Genomic DNA, 16,397 nt, shown 5'->3' on the forward strand with positions numbered 1-16,397 from the left:
CAAATTTTTAAGAGAAAACTCCTCCAAATTTGTTATAACTTCAGCTAAAGATTCCCCACGACGGCCCGAAGACAACCCCAATATTAATTTTCCAAACTTTCATCAAATCAAGTAACCCATTTTAAACCTTCAAGCTTTTTAAAGACCCCATTAATGATGTTTAGGGTTTAATCAATGGTTCTCCAACCCAGCGACCCATTTCTGTTTCTCCTTTTGCTGCTTCTTCTTCTTCATTTTAGTCTCAGTTCTCTGCTTCTTCTTCTTCATTTCAGTTCTGGCGGTTGGGTTGGAGTTCTGCCGGCTATGGTCTTGGAGACGGGTCGCTAGCCGCCGGCAATGAAGTTCAGCGGCAGCGTGGTGGCCGGAAATCTCTTAGAGCGGCATGGTTTGTTTGCGGCAGCGGCTGGAGATGAGGAGATGGGGTACAACTGGTTTCTTAGGGTTGAAGAAGAAGAGGGGGGCTCGTTGGTTTTTTGGAGAGGATGAGTCCGCCGGTTTCTCTCGCCGGATTCCGGCAGTGAAGAGGGGACTGCCTCAGATCTGTTTTGTTTTTGAGGGAGAAGGAGGAGGAAATAAAAAAAATTATTTTTGGATCTTCACGCGCCTATATTGGCGGGTGAAACTCACTTTATATGCCAACTCAACAAGAAATGCTTAATTGGAATAAGTTTCGGGCAGTATAAGTGCTCAATAGGAACACCCTTGAGTTTAGGTGTCTAAATGAAAAATCGTGCCAACTTTAAGTGTCTCCGTATGTACTCAGTCATTACAATTTCAAGTCTCCATCTCATATGGCTATTCTAAATCAAAAGTTATTAAAAATTTCACTTTTTTTAATTTGATTATTGTATAAAAGGTAATAAAGTTATTTAATATCCAATTCTGAAATGATATTCATATTTCATTCATTAAATATTTTAAAAAGCTATACACTACTAATAAGATGGACTGTCAGGAAAATGTCAAATACAAAAAAATTCTTACTTTATTTTTTTAATCTCTTCTTTTCTAAATTAGCAAGAGTGTTTGACCTTTTAAATTCTTCCCCGAGGCTTACAAAATTCATTAAAGTTATGTCTCCTCTAATTTTACAAAGAGATTTGAACTGAATTAACAGTAGTAGTTATCGTTTAGATGAACGGATAGTTTAGATATAGAAAAGCATTCTCAAAGCGCATAGGGGTATATTTGTAATTGCATATTTCAAGTTACGCAGCAGCAGATGGAATTGCTAATAATAACAGGATACAACGTGTTTTTGGTGAAAGTGTCATGAGACGCATACGCACACAGCAAAGGAAGGCCGGTCCCGTGCTTGTTGCCGCCCCCTCCTCAGGCTCGGGCACATTTTCCTCTCCATCAAAATCATCATCTTCCTCTCTAAGAAACCCTAACTGAATCCTTTTCTTCACCCACATTACATTGAGGTTCTGTTCTCTTCTGTTCTGTCATTCACGTATATTCCATTCACTTCATTCTTATTGAAGAAAATACCTTTGTTTGCTTGGCCACAAGGGAAGAAAAAAAAATCTTGTCGATACGTTTGGGTTCTTGTGAGAGGACGGAAAGCAAGAAACTTGGCTCGTTTTAAGGTTTGTCATATGTCAATTCTTTGTTCATTAATCTTCTCAAGTTTGTATAATCATGAACCACGAATTTTTGTTTTTTTCATGTGTTTTGTTGATTATTGGAGAGATATAAGCTTTTTTTCAAGCCCATGATCTTGAATAAAGCAATTTCTGAATTCGAAAGAAAAAAATGAATGGAAAAAACAAAACTGATGGGCCTCTGTTCCTGATTCTGATTTGTTTAAAAGACATTAATGTATAACAAGGTCTTTTATAACATTGTATGTCGTCCATGTTCATCTACGGCGTAGTTGTTTCATGTTCCCATTATCTTGATCCTGTTAACTCCGGGCTTAAACATAATTATCATGCTCTCAACTGACATATTCAAGACTTTGCCATCTGGCAGGGCTAGAATTTTGAGTTTATTCTGAACTCTAGAAAAGACGACTTACTAGGTTCTGAATAAATCATGTATACATATTAAATAAATTTCTTAACACAAATACATGATTTGAGCCAAAGTTACTAGGTTCTGCCGAAGCTGTAAGCACTACAGTAGCTCCGCCCTCTCTCCCATCCCCATGGGACCCAATAAGTTTATTTTGTGATTATTTTTTTGGTTATGAGGGGTGTTACAAAAAACGCTCCACATGTCTCGTAGCATACTGTTCTGCGCAAGTCTATAAATTATAACTTTGATGCTTCTTCAATTAAGTTTGAGGTGAAGTATGCATATTTTGGTATTTAATTTGTTGATATTGGCGTTGCACTTGTACAGGCTGATAGAGTACGGCCTGATAGAGTCAAAAGGTGATTGACAGACCTCGAAAGTGCGCCATCATTGCGGCTGCGAAAAAGGAGTGCCTATAGGTTCTAGTTCTTCTGGTTGCCTTGATAATAAAGCAAAAGGTGCTGACTATTGAGATTATGAGTCCAAATTTGATATTTGTTGAAATTTTACCAATTTTTCACATATATTTATATTCTGCGTTAAAATTACTGGTTCAGTTGAACCCAGTGAAAAAGGCTGCATCCGCCTCTACCTCTGCTGACTGCTAACTGGACTGATAGCATATTTGTTAAACTTGATTATGAGTAGTATTTTTCTTCATTATGAGAAATACCATAATTGGCAAAGTTGTCACTCTTATGCATACCTGTCTTCCCTGGTAATAACAGGTTACAAGTAACATTCTGAAGGAAACATGGCTAGCAGTGATGATATTCTTCTGTCAGCTGTGCTCAATCTTCTATCTGCATTTGCATTTCTTGTGGCCTTTGCTATTCTACGACTCCAGCCATTCAATGACAGAGTGTACTTCTCAAAATGGTATCTGAAGGGAATACGAGCAAGCCCAAGAAGTTCCGGAGCATTTGTGAGGAAATTTGTCAACTTGGATTGCAGAACATACATAAGGTTCCTGAATTGGATGCCTGCAGCTCTAAGAATGCCAGAACCAGAGCTTATCGATCATGCTGGTCTTGATTCTGCTGTCTATATACGGATATACCTTCTTGGGTGAGTTCACAACATTTAGAATATTCCTTGTCCATTTCATTAGAAGGCTATAGTTTTTATTGATAACACAGTGCTTTCAGTTATGCTTCATTCGTTTTAACTAGGAACTTTTAAAGGATAAGTGGCAAAAGAGTTGGTTTACGTTACTGGTGGTTTCCGTGTATCAGAACTAACTCCAGAATTATTAATGCAGATTGAAAATCTTTGTTCCTATTGCACTATTTTCATTTGGGGTTTTAGTGCCTGTCAATTGGACTGGGAAACATTTGGAGCAAATTGAGGATCTTACATTCAGCGGTATCGATAAACTTTCGATATCCAATGTCCCTTCTGGATCACAGAGGTAAGAATTTAGTTTTGCCATTCTGTCTTGGTAGCTTTCTTGGTCTAAAAATGTTCATAATTGATAATTAATTTGGTATAGAAGTTTCACATCACAAGTCATAATTATATTTTAAATAATATTCTATTATCAAGGTATCAACAAGATATTCATGCACATCTGTATGTTCTGTAATAACTGTTAATGAACATATGCTCATGCTCAGATGTTTTGGCACAAGATTGTCAGACTTTCCTGTATTCTTCACTTCTATTACATAAAAGAGTAATGTACAAAATAGCACCTCAGGCTTAGCGATTGCAGCTTCCTTTATCTAGTGGTTTCTATAAGGATACACCTATGCTGTTGAAGACTTGTTACTAACTACATTAACCTTCCATTTATTCTTTTTTGATCAGGTTTTGGGCACACCTGGTAATGGCTTATGCAGTCACGTTTTGGACCTGCTATATACTATACAAAGAATATCATATAATATCAACCATGAGGCTGCAGTTTCTTGCCTCTGAAAATCGTCGGCCTGATCAGTTAACTGTAGGTGCATGACATAATTCATTGAAATGTTTAGACTGTTTTGTGGTACACCCTTTGGTTACTTTACCAGCGTTTTCCTCCTATAGGTCCTTGTGAGAAATGTTCCTCCAGATCCAGATGAATCAGTGAGCGAGCATGTTGAACATTTCTTTTGCGTGAATCATCCAGATCATTATCTAACACACCAGGTTTCTATCCTTTAATATGATGCATTTCATAAATTGATGTGAAACGATAGTTAATATGATGTTGTTTAATATCATCTCTCTTCACTTCTTTAGATAACATAGTTATGATATGTTTTATCTAGCCTAGCAAGAAATAGGGATTTAGCCATTTCTCATTCTTACATGTCCTGGTTTGCAGTTACTGCAATTGATCAACCTTAAACTAATGCAACTTGTAGGTTGTTTACAATGCAAATAATCTAGCTAAATTGGTGGAAAAGAAGAAGAGCTATCAAAATTGGCTTACATACTACCAAACTAAGTATGAGAGAAACCCTAAGATTAAGCCAAAGACGAAGGTACTTTTTTCTTTGCCTTGTTGCTTTTTTGAACAGCAAAGCATTATTTTAATTTCATTTGCTCTTTGGTTTTCTTGTTAAATATATTGAGTTAATCATACATAACGAATCTCATGTTCAGTCATGTATAGACAGGGTTTTGGGGCCTTTGGGGAAAAACTGTGGACGCCATTGATTATTATACCGCTGAAATTGAGAAGTTGAGTAAAGAAGTAAGTGTCTCTGACTATGGTATATCATTTCACTTTCTTCTTTATGAATTCATCTGAATAAGTACTTCTTTTGCTTGGAGTATTGTCTGTTCTTCCATCTTCATGAAGTCATTCACCACTGTTTAAAAGCTTATCATGGTTTGGGTTATACTTCCCAATTGATTCATTCTAAGTTACTGGCTTAACTCATTGATGTTTAACAAATCACGCTTCTTTCTTCTCATCAAATGAGCTACATGTTGGAAAACCAAACTGATGTCAACGCTGGAGGTTTGTTAAGAAAGAAGCAACATGCTCTGTGTTTATGGCATACTTGATCAACTCTGGAGAGAAATGTGCCATAGAGGACTATTTAACAGGACATACAAGCTATCAGAAAATCCTAAGATTTAATGGGAGTACATGCTCATGCATAAAAATGTGACCTCTCAGATCTTTCCATATTTTAAGCACCATCTTGAAGAAATCACGACTTTCAACTAGCTCTTTTATATATAGAGCAAAGAAGATGCATATATATGTGCAGCGCATAGTTATATTAACGTAGTACATTGGGAAATTTAATCTGCGTTCAGGGAATCCAAAATAAACCAGGAGCTTTTTCCTGGCCAACCCTTGCATGAATTATGCCAAAATGTTTATTCTCACTAATGTTTGATTTTAGCTAGCATGGGAGAAAAAAATTTCAGCTTCTTTTGGTGTCTCTTGTCAAATATGATGATTTTCGGATTTAGAGTAACGTAAAACGTGACATAACCTGTGGTAGTACTGATGATTTTAATGGCTGAACCTAATTGTATGCTAGCTTGTATAAGGTGATTTTTGATCAATTTGTGTTGATTTATGTTGAATGATACATAGGGTTCCTGTCTTTGCTTTACTAGTAGAGATTCCAATCCTTTTACACCTAAAACTTCACTTTATGGGAAACCAATTAGTGAGACAAGATAAATGTTGCAAATGGAGAAGTCTTGATTTAATAGTTATAGCAATAAATAATTTATTTTGATTGCCTGCTGCAATATGGTAATAGACTTACTCTGACAGACTTACTCTTTGATGTAGGAAGCTTTAGAAAGAGAAAAAGTTATGAGTGATCCCAAGGCAATAGTTCCTGCAGCATTTGTTTCATTTAAATCTCGTTGGGGAGCGGCTGTCTGTGCTCAAACACAACAATCATGTAACCCAACCATTTGGTTGACACAATGGGCTCCTGAACCACGTGATGTCTATTGGGATAATCTATCAATACCATATGTTGAACTCAATGTCCGCAAACTGCTAATGGCTGTTGCTTTCTTCTTTCTTACATTCTTTTTTATGATCCCTATTGCATTCGTTCAGTCTTTGGCAAGCATTGATGGTATTGAGAATAAACTTCCCGTCTTGAGGCCGTTGATACAGATGTAAGTGATCTTCTTACTTTGTGATTTTTTACTTATAAAAAAAAGGAAGTGATCTTCTTACGTTGTTAGTAAAACAGGTGCTAGTATTTATGCGTCAAAGAGAGAGGGGGAAAAAAAGAAGGATCACTTCGAAACTCTGTTGTAGTGATGGGTGATTATACCATAAGAATATTTCTACCCATTCCATATAAGCGTTCAGAGTACCGGATAGAGGTTTATGTGTATACTTTTATACTGTTTTCAATGCCCTTGCAAAATCTTTTCATGGGGAAGGTTAAAAGCCATCAGTTTAGCTTACTTATCTAGAAAGACAAAGAAACCCAAAAAATTAAGCATCAAACTTCAATATTTGCACTTGAGGACTCCTTTTTGATTTTATGTACTTGAGAATATCATGTACTCCCTCCGTTCCAATTTATGTGAACCTGTTTGACTGGGCACGAAGTTTAAGAAAAAATGAAGACTTTTGAAATTTGTGGTCCTAAACAAAGCAAAAGGGGCCCCAGAGTATTTGTGTGGTTATAAAAGCTTCTCATTAAGGGCAGAATTGTAAGTTTAAACTAAATTGTTACCAAATTTAGAAAGGGGTCATTCTTTTTGGAACGGACCATAAAGGAAATAGGTTCACATAAACTGGAACAGAGGGAGTATTTAATAAATCAATTTTTGAGGTTCTTTCTTCTGGAATTCCTGTTACAGGGAAGTTGTCAAATCTTTTATCCAAGGTGTTCTTCCTGGGATTATACTGAAGATTTTTCTGATTCTTCTTCCTACGATTCTAATGGCCATGTCAAAAATAGAAGGCTATACATCACTTTCATCTTTGGACAGAAGATCAGCAACTAAATATCATTTTTTTATCCTTGTCAACGTGTTCCTGGGAAGTATCATCACTGGAGCAGCATTTGAGCAGCTACAGAGATTTGTGGAAGAGCCTCCATCAGAGTGAGTTCCTACTGCTCGTCTAAATGGGAGACATGATGACATGTTCACGGATCTTTTTCTTGGGGTGCTAGAAAGAACCAATCTTTTTGTTTTGATATAAAAAAAAATAACATAAGAAAGAGGAAAGAAGATTACATTCACATTATTTGGTGACAAACATGTTACCTCCTTCGATTGTTTACTTTTCTTGGTTCAGAGACTGGAATGATCTGAAAAATCAACCTCTTGGCATTAGGAGCTCACTGTTATCTAGAATTGTATCTGTGGAAACGTTCCTTACAAATTGATAGCTGAATCCTGCTTGTGACCTGAAACATTTTAATTCTTTAGCAGTGCTCTTTGAACAATATTTCCCTCAAAGTGCAGCAATAGTTTTCATTATATGATGTTCAGCGAAAACTGTAACTGAAGATGCCATTACATTGACCGATCTATCATAGGACTTCTTTATGTGTGCTGAAGAGTGAAGCATCAAGAATTTGGATTATTTAAGCGACACTTTAGATTATTGTTAAAGGAGTCTGAATGTGTTTACAGGAAATTCCTTAGTATTACATAACTTCTCTGTATTTGATATGAAAGGATCCCTTGGTTTATTGATTATGTATTTTCTGTCTTGATCATATACACAGCTTGTTTAACCTGTTCCTTTTTGTTCAGAATCCCAAAAACAGTTGGTGTAGCTATTCCGTTGAAGGCTACTTTCTTCATTACCTACATAATGGTTGATGGTTGGGCTGGAATTGCTGCAGAGATTCTTAGATTGGTTCCATTAGTTATGTTTCATCTTAAGAATACGTTTCTGGTAAAGACAGATCAGGATAGAGAGCAGGCTACAGATCCTGGTTCGTTGAATTTCTCTGTATCAGAACCTCGCATACAACTGTACTTTCTACTAGGCCTTGTGTACTCAGTGGTCACACCCGTACTCCTGCCTTTCATCATAGTCTTCTTCGCATTTGCTTATATGGTTTTCCGTCATCAGGTATTTCACTATTGCTTATGCAACAGATGTTTAGATATCTTGTTGAGAAGGTGCAAAGACGAGATGCATGATAAATGCTTAAAAGCGATGGAACGTAATGTTGAATTTGGCAAAACTATTTGTCCCACATCGGTGGGAAGAGAAGGGTTGGGGGGATTTTCCCCCTATAAAAGAAGGCTTAATGTTTAGGATTTAAATACACCTCTCATTTGCCTTCTCATCTGTTTAAGGCATTTGTATCTTCTCTCTTTAGTATTATTTCACTTGTATTTTTGGAGTGAAATAAAATATTGGTTGTGTCCGAGGAGTAGGCAAAATTAGCCGAACCTCGTAAATTCTAGTGTTCCCTTTATTGTTGTTTTATTGTCTTATTTATTATTTGGTGGCTGTCATAATTTTTGGTATAGTAGTTGTGACTTATTCACACTATATACATTTGGCTTCCGCAACAATTGGTATCAGAGCCAAGGTACTGTCTAAGTATGCTCTGTGGTTGCAGCATAGTCTGATCTTCCACATCAGAAAAGATTTATCTTGGTAATTGAGTCAAGGTTCTGTCTGAGTATGCTCTGTGGTTGCAGCTTAGTCTGATCTTCCACACCAGAAAGGAAATAATCTTGATTTGTGTCGTCAGCTATTAAATAATATTTGTGTCAAAGATGGGAGACAATAAACAAGAAGAATCTACATCAAGTGTCAACAATACGTCATCATTGGCATCTTCGCTTATGACAAGAATTGTGTCAAATGCGAAATTTGCGGTCGAAATATTTGACGGGTCCGGACATTTTGGGATGTGGCAAGGCGAGGTTCTAGATGTCCTTTTTCAACAAGGGCTAGATCTGGCCATTGAAGAAAAGAAACCAGATGTTATTGGAGAAGAAGATTGGAGAATTATCAACCGTGTTGCTTGCGGTACCATTCGATCCTACCTTGCTAGAGAGCAGAAATATCCATACACAAAGGAAACTTCTGCAAGTAAATTATGGAAAGCACTAGAGGATTAATTTTTGAAGAAAAACAGTCAAAATAAATTGTACATGAAGAAGAGACTGTTTCACTTCACCTATGTTCCTGGTACCACGATGAATGAACATATCACCAGTTTCAATAAGTTGGTCACAGATTTGCAAAATATGGATACAACTTATGATGATGGTGACTTGGCCTTAATGTTGGTGGCGTCACTTCCTGATGAGTACGAGCACCTTGAAACTACTCTACTCCATGGAAATGACGAAGTTTCTCTCAGAGAAGTTTGTTCGGCATTGTACATCTATGAACAAAGAAAGCGAGAAAAACAGAAGGGCGGAGAAGGAGAAGCACTATTTGTGAGGGGTCGTCCTCAAAGTCAAATGAGGACAAAGAAGGGAAGATCCAAGTCAAGATCCAGACCCAGCAAAGATGAATGTGCCTTTTGTCGAGAAAAAGGGCACTGGAAGAAAGACTGTCCGAAGTTGAAGAATAAGGCCAAACATAACAATGGAAAGGCTATTATGGATTCAAATGTAGCTGATTGTGATGATTCAGACTTCTCATTAGTTACAACAGAGTCATCAACATCATCAGACATATGGTTGATGGACTCGGCTTGTAGCTATCATATGTGTCCAAACAGGGACTGGTTCGTGGAATTTCAAGAAGGAGAATATGGAGTCGTCCACACAGCGGATAACAGCCCTCTTACCTCATATGGCATTGGTTCAATACGATTAAGGAACCATGATGGAATGATCAGAACATTAACAGATGTTCGATATGTACCGGATTTGAAGAAGAATCTCATCTCTGTGGGAGCCCTGGAATCAAAAGGGTTTAAAATCATTGCAGAAAATGGAGTGATGAGAGTATGTTCCGGTGCACTAGTGGTAATGAAGGCTAATCGGAAGAATAATAATATGTACCGCTATTGTGGCAGTACAGTTATTGGGACAGCGACAGTGACATCTAGTGACGACAAAGAGGCAGAAGCAACCAAGCTATGGCACATGCGCTTGGGACATGCTGGAGGAAAATCCTTGAAAACTCTATCAGATCAAGGATTGTTAAAAGGAGTCAAGGCTTGCAACTTGGAGTTTTGTGAGCATTGTGTTAAAGGGAAACAGACAAGGGTTAAATTTGGTACAGCGATCCATAATACTAAAGGCATTTTGGATTATGTACACTCTGATGTTTGGGGTCCTTCCAAAACACCTTCATTGGGTGGGAAGCACTATTTTGTAACCTTTGTTGATGATTTTTCCCGAAGAGTATGGGTGTATACAATGAAGAGCAAAGATGAAGTGTTGAGAATTTTTCTCAAATGGAAGACGATGGTGGAGAATCAGACAGGCAGGAGGATCAAGTGTATTCGCACAGACAATGGAGGTGAATACAAAAATGATCATTTCAATAAGGTCTGTGAAAATGATGGCATCGTCCGACACTTCACTGTTAGACATACACCACAACAGAATGGAGTGGCAGAACGTATGAACCGGACCTTGCTGGAGAAGGTACGGTGTATGTTGTCCAATGCTGGCTTGGGCAAAGAATTTTGGGCTGAGGCAATTACATATGCATGCCACCTCATTAATCGTCTACCATCTGCTGCTATTGATGGCAAGACACCATTTGAAAAATGGTACGGAAAACCTGCTGTAGATTATAACTCTTTGCACGTGTTTGGCTCAACTGCATATTATCATGTGACGGAGTCAAAATTGGATCCAAGGGCAAAGAAGGCTATTTTTATGGGAATTACTTCTGGAGTCAAAGGATATCGCTTATGGTGTCCTATGACAAAGAAAGTAATATTCAGCAGAGATGTTACCTTTAATGAATCTGCTATGGTAAATAAGGTAACAGAAGACACCAAACAAAATAAAGGTGCTTCTAAGCAGGTGGAGTTTGAGGGAAAATTTATTTTTCCTACACAAGAAGCAGAGGAGGAAACAAATGAAGATTACCCTCTGGAAGGAGAGCCAGTAGAGGAGATTCCAACTCAGGAACCTCAACAACAACTTGAATCAATAGCAACCAGCAGGCCAAAAAGAACAATAACAAAACTTGTTCGTCTCATAGAGACGGTTGCTTGTGCAACCTCAATTGTAGCTGATGATGTTCCTACTACTTATAAAGACGCTGTCCAAAGTTCAGAAGAAGATAAGTGGAGGATTGCCATGAATGATGAAATACAGTCCCTTCATCAGAATCATACATGGAGATTGGCCAATCTCCCGAAGGGAAAGAAAGCAATTGGGTGCAAATGGGTATTTGCAAAGAAAGAAGGATTTCTTAACCAATTAGATGTTCGCTACAAAGCAAGATTGGTGGCCAAAGGATATGCTCAAAAGGAGGGAATTGATTACAATGAAGTGTTTTCTCCAGTTGTAAAACATTCCTCCATTAGAATTATGTTGGCTTTGGTAGCACAATTGGATTTGGAACTAGTTCAGATGGATGTAAAAACTGCGTTTTTACATGGAAACTTGGAGGAGGAAATCTACATGACTCAGCCAGAAGGATTCAAAGTTGCTGGAAAAGAAAATATGGTGTGCAAACTTGAAAAATCGTTGTACGGATTGAAACAATCTTCTAGACAATGGTACAAGCGATTTGACGAGTTTATGTTGCGACAAGGGTACAAGAGAAGCAAATACGATCATTGTGTGTATTTGCACAAGCTTAAAGATGGTTCCTTTGTATATCTTCTCCTATATGTTGATAGCTTCCAAGAATTCGGAAGAAATTGATAAGTTGAAGATTCAACTGAAGAAGGAGTTCGAGATGAAGGATTTGGGTGAGGCAAAGAAAATTCTTGGTATGGAGATAATTAGAGATAGACGTTCAAAGAAACTCTGTTTATCTCAAAAGGAATATTTGAAGAGAGTACTTCAACGTTTTGGCATAGATGACAAGACTAAGCCAGTTAGTACTCCACTTGCTTCCCATTTTAAGCTAAGTACTATTATGTCGCCAATGGATGAAGCTGAACGAGAGTATATGTCAAAGGTACCATACGCAAATGTTGTTGGTAGCTTGATGTATGCAATGGTTTGCACAAGGCCTGACATTTCACAAGTTGTTGGAGTTATTAGCAGATATATGCACAATCCAGGGAAGGAGCATTGGCAAGCTGTGAAGTGGATTCTACGGTATATTCATAATACTGTAGATGTCGGGTTAGTTTTTGAGCAGGAAGACAATCAGTCTGTAGTTGGATATTGTGACTCAGATTTTGCGGGTGATCTGGACAAACGAAGATCAACTACTGGTTATGTGTTTACTTTTGCAAAGGCACCAGTTAGTTGGAAGTCTACTTTGCAGTCAACAGTTGCTTTGTCTACAACAGAGGCAGAGTACATGGCTATTACAGAGGCTGTGAAAGAGGCAGTTTGGCTTCAAGGATTGCTAAAGGAGCTTGGTGTTGAACAAAAAGGTATCACAATTTTTTGTGATAGTCAAAGTGCTATTCAATTAGCGAAGAACCAAGTTTATCATGCAAGGACGAAGCACATTGATGTTCGGTATCATTTCGTACGAGAAATCATAGAAGAAGTTGGAGTCACAGTGAAGAAAATTCATACTACGGAGAATCCTGCTGATATGCTGACAAAGGTGGTGACTGCGGTCAAGTTTCAACATTGTTTGGATTTGATCAACATTGTTGAAAACTGAAGATTGAAGATGAAGACACAATCAAAATTTGTTATTGAGAGAAAATTGAAGATGTGGAATTTTGCCAAGGTGGAGATTTGTTGAATTTGGCAAAACTATTTGTCCCACATCGGTGGGTTAAGGAGTTGGTGGGAAACTTTTCCCCTATAAAAGAAGGCTTAATGTTTAGGATTTAAATACACCTCTCATTTGCCTTCTCATCTGTTTAAGGCATTTGTATCTTCTCTCTTTAGTATTATTTCACTTGTATTTTTGGAGTGAAATAAAATATTGGTTGTGTCCGAGGAGTAGGCAAAATTAGCCGAACCTCGTAAATTCTGGTGTTCCCTTTATTGTTGTTTTATTGTCTTATTTATTATTTGGTGGCTGTCATAATTTTTGGTATAGTAGTTGTGACTTATTCACACTATATACATTTGGCTTCCGCAACACGTAAAAACATCTAGTGTTCTCCAAGAGTTACATTTCGGTATGTGGATTGCCAATGAAGCAAATATAGCATATGTAGTTTGTACTTTTCAGTGTGCAATAACGTTCATATGTAATATCTGAAGAATTGACCCTTCTCCTGAACCTGTTTGCTTTGTTGGGTTTTTACACTTGTTCCTGCTTTATATTTCTAGTAACAACTCTTTCTTCAGTCAAAGAGATGACATCCCTTTACTTAGCCATTTCTAAGAACACGTTATTTGATTAACAAACTCAGCTAATTACTGCAAAAGATAACTTACATTTGTATCAACGGCCTTGAACTGCGACATTTACCATTACTGTTTCTACTCCCTAGATCCATCAAATGGTCAGATACTGAAATTTGTTCTTTCCTGTAGATCATCAATGTGTATGATCAGAAGTATGAGAGCGGCGCATCATTCTGGCCAGATGTGCATCGTCGTATAATTGTAGGTTTGGTTATATCCCAGCTTCTATTGCTGGGACTGTTGAGCACCAAAAATGTTGCCAGATCAAATGTAATACTGATTGCACTTCCAATTCTGACAATCTGGTTCCATATATTTTGCAAGGGCCGATTTGAGTCGGCATTTGTCAAATTCCCCTTGCAGGTTAGTGTTCATTACCTACTGCAGCACATTATAAGCAAAGTCAATCGTTGCATTCTAGAAAAATTCTTTGTCTATTATACTTCCAGTCTTTACACATACATTTTATATCTTCTTAGGAATGCTATTACCATGTTTGTCAACTCAGGCTAAGATTGTTAAGTGATTGCTGCAGGATGCAATGGTGAAGGATACACTAGAACGGGCGACAGAACCAAACCTTAATTTAAAAGCATATCTCAAGGATGCTTATGTACACCCAGTTTTTAAAGGTGTAGAGTTTGAGAGACCGACAGCACTTGACGATGAGGAGAATAATCCACTTGTTCCAACCAAAAGATGTAGGGGTAGTAAGACTCAGTCTGAAGAGGGCGTCTGAGACACGGGTTGTATAGTCAGTTTTGTCACCCAAAACAGATAGAAAGAACTTAAGAAAGCGGTTATTCTTTTTTCTGTTTCCCATTATAGCTTGAGTTGGGATTTCTGCATTACAATGTAACTCAATCAGAATGTACGGAATGCAGAACTCATACGCGCATAGATGATGATGATGATGATGATGATGATATTTCAGGCGCCCTCTAAATGCTCGCTAAAGGAGAAAGAATTCTTTAACTTGTTCATACTATGTGAAGTTTGGATCTGGTTTTGTGCAGAATACTCAGTCCCATCAAGATTTTAAGATTGACAAAAATAGGCAAATAGAGGCCAATTTGGACCATTCAATGAGTAAATATGTTGTTCCCAAGATTATCTAAAAACAATTTTTTCATCCCTAAGAAAAATCATTCCATTTCTGGAACTAATTTTGGCATGTGAGACTCAAAGAGGGGTCCCCAACACGACAAAAATATAATTTATTTTTAACTCTTTGGGCGACAACTGAAATTTATCTATTTTTATTCTCATTGAATCAACTTTCACTTTTGTTTACTGTTTTACTTCAACGTTCTATGCTTGATGATATATTTTGTTTTAACTAGTTTCTCGACACGTGCGTTGGACGTGTATGCCGAGTTATGTTGTATATGATTTTATAAAATAATATCAATATTATGAGAAAAACTTTGAAAATAATTATACATGAAAGAAAAAATATAAATTTTGTGACTGATTAATGTTGGATCATCATATGGTAAATTTTAAGTCAATGTCAAGATGATTGGATATTGTGTGAACCTAAAAAGATGAACAATTAAATTTAATTAGATACATGTGTTTTTGTTGCTTATTTTTTATTTTGTAAGGTATAAACATGTCAATATGGTAAATTTTTATTTTTTATTTTTATCCCACTTAAAGGTGCAACATAAAGTTAGTCATGTAAGAAACATATTACAGTACATGTAATCCAACATTGGGGATTGATTTTACTTTGGTTTTCATTTTGATTGAACCTGAAATAGTTAGATGGACAATTAAAAATAAAATTTATAATGGACAATGTAAGGTTATGTTATGTTAAAATAGATAAATAATTTTAAAAAATAACATTAAAAACTTTAATTTCTTGCGCTAGCAATAGCTATTATTTAATATGTAAAAGTATAAATATTACCAATTATGCAACCGAGTAATCCAAGCAACCTGTTAGAAGAGTGCAAAATAAATTTACATTAGATGCAATAACGAATAATAATTTCAAGTAAAAATTTGTTCGAAATAAAAATTTTAAAAAGAATAATACGCTTTAAATAAACAACATATATAATATGTGAATGTGGTGCGGTGGCTAAAAAGACGAAACTTAAGCTCCCTCCTAACGTCTTCATAAAAATTTGTAGGAAACAAAACTGATTAGATTAGCAATTTAATACTTAACATGCAAAAATTCTAACGCTAATCAATGAAATAATAAATTTGAAATACTTTATTTAGTAATTAGTTCAAGATATCTTATTTTGAGATTATCTCCATCAAATTAAATGAAATAATAATAATTCTCTTTTCAAGTTAACAACGTTACTATTTGTTAAGTGTTATTATTTTAGGTTCGGATAACTTAATAATGAAAAAGTTACAAGGTGAATCACAATATTACGAATAAGAGATTGTCATGCTTTTTGATTTGTTCTAACTGATTTTTGTATTACTTAAGAACATACATTAAGAATTATAATAACAAAACTTCAATTACATATTGTTGTATTATCATTAATATTTTCTCTGCCAAAGATATACAACGATTTATTTTCCGACAACAAACTAATATTTTCTTTTATATTTTTTGATTGTCAAATATTATAATTATCATAATAAAAAGGAATCTAAAATAAAAGAAAAACCAAAATTTAAGGTAGCATAATCATTAATTGAATTAAACAAAGAAATGGATGGACTGATAAATTATATTATAACTCACATTGTACTATATTCATGGAAATTTGCCTGACAAAGGAAGAGATGAGTAGCCGCCAGCGAAAATCTAACAATCAAGTACACAAGAGGAGAAAATGTGAGAAAAGGAAATAAATATTTGAAGTGGGCAAGAAACTAACAGTGTCAAAATAAGAGCAAGACTTATCAATTAATTTATTTTGGTATTAGCGGAAAGACGTTGAAGTATATGTGGTGGAGTAGTAAGTACTCCTTCAACCTTAATTAGAGGTCTCGGGTTCGAGCCCCTGATATGGTGT

At 36.3% G+C, this 16,397-nt stretch overlaps 1 protein-coding gene and 1 long non-coding RNA gene across 3 annotated transcripts; one reads left to right on the plus strand and one right to left on the minus strand.

The window, feature by feature from the left end:
- The first annotated feature begins 1,278 nt into the window (after positions 1 to 1,278).
- LOC107765419 (hyperosmolality-gated Ca2+ permeable channel 1.7-like) lies at positions 1,279 to 14,616 on the plus strand. Of its 2 annotated transcripts, XM_075244843.1 has the most exons (13): positions 1,279 to 1,592; positions 2,350 to 2,480; positions 2,751 to 3,090; positions 3,284 to 3,433; positions 3,832 to 3,967; positions 4,054 to 4,155; positions 4,374 to 4,493; positions 4,625 to 4,705; positions 5,771 to 6,111; positions 6,811 to 7,056; positions 7,717 to 8,041; positions 13,531 to 13,764; positions 13,937 to 14,616. In XM_075244843.1, the coding sequence occupies exons 3-13, from the start codon at positions 2,777 to 2,779 to the stop codon at positions 14,138 to 14,140; spliced, it is 2,253 nt and encodes a 750-aa protein (XP_075100944.1). In that variant the 5' UTR covers positions 1,279 to 1,592; positions 2,350 to 2,480; positions 2,751 to 2,776; the 3' UTR covers positions 14,141 to 14,616. The 2 variants fall into 2 exon arrangements, with proteins under 2 accessions (XP_075100944.1, XP_075100945.1); XM_075244844.1 differs by lacking the exon at positions 2,350 to 2,480.
- LOC142176692 (uncharacterized) lies at positions 7,005 to 13,569 on the minus strand. The gene is made up of 3 exons (XR_012705423.1): positions 13,432 to 13,569; positions 7,222 to 7,364; positions 7,005 to 7,138 (listed from the first exon to the last, which is right to left on the minus strand). It is a non-coding gene; the product is annotated as an uncharacterized LOC142176692 (long non-coding RNA).
- Positions 14,617 to 16,397: the final 1,781 nt, after the last annotated feature.

The sequence above is a fragment of the Nicotiana tabacum genome, chromosome 22, assembly GCF_000715075.1.
Source record: "Nicotiana tabacum cultivar K326 chromosome 22, ASM71507v2, whole genome shotgun sequence".
Classification (NCBI taxonomy): domain Eukaryota; kingdom Viridiplantae; phylum Streptophyta; class Magnoliopsida; order Solanales; family Solanaceae; genus Nicotiana; species Nicotiana tabacum.

Excerpts from the sequence above, each read along its gene's own strand:
- LOC107765419 (XM_075244843.1), top strand. The coding sequence starts at position 2,777 with ATGGCTAGCAGTGATGATATTCTTCTGTCAGCTGTGCTCAATCTTCTA. Across the intron at positions 4,706-5,770 it reads TTGAGAAGTTGAGTAAAGAA|GAAGCTTTAGAAAGAGAAAA; the intron begins GTAAGTGTCTCT and ends TCTTTGATGTAG. Across the intron at positions 7,057-7,716 it reads GTGGAAGAGCCTCCATCAGA|AATCCCAAAAACAGTTGGTG; the intron begins GTGAGTTCCTAC and ends CTTTTTGTTCAG.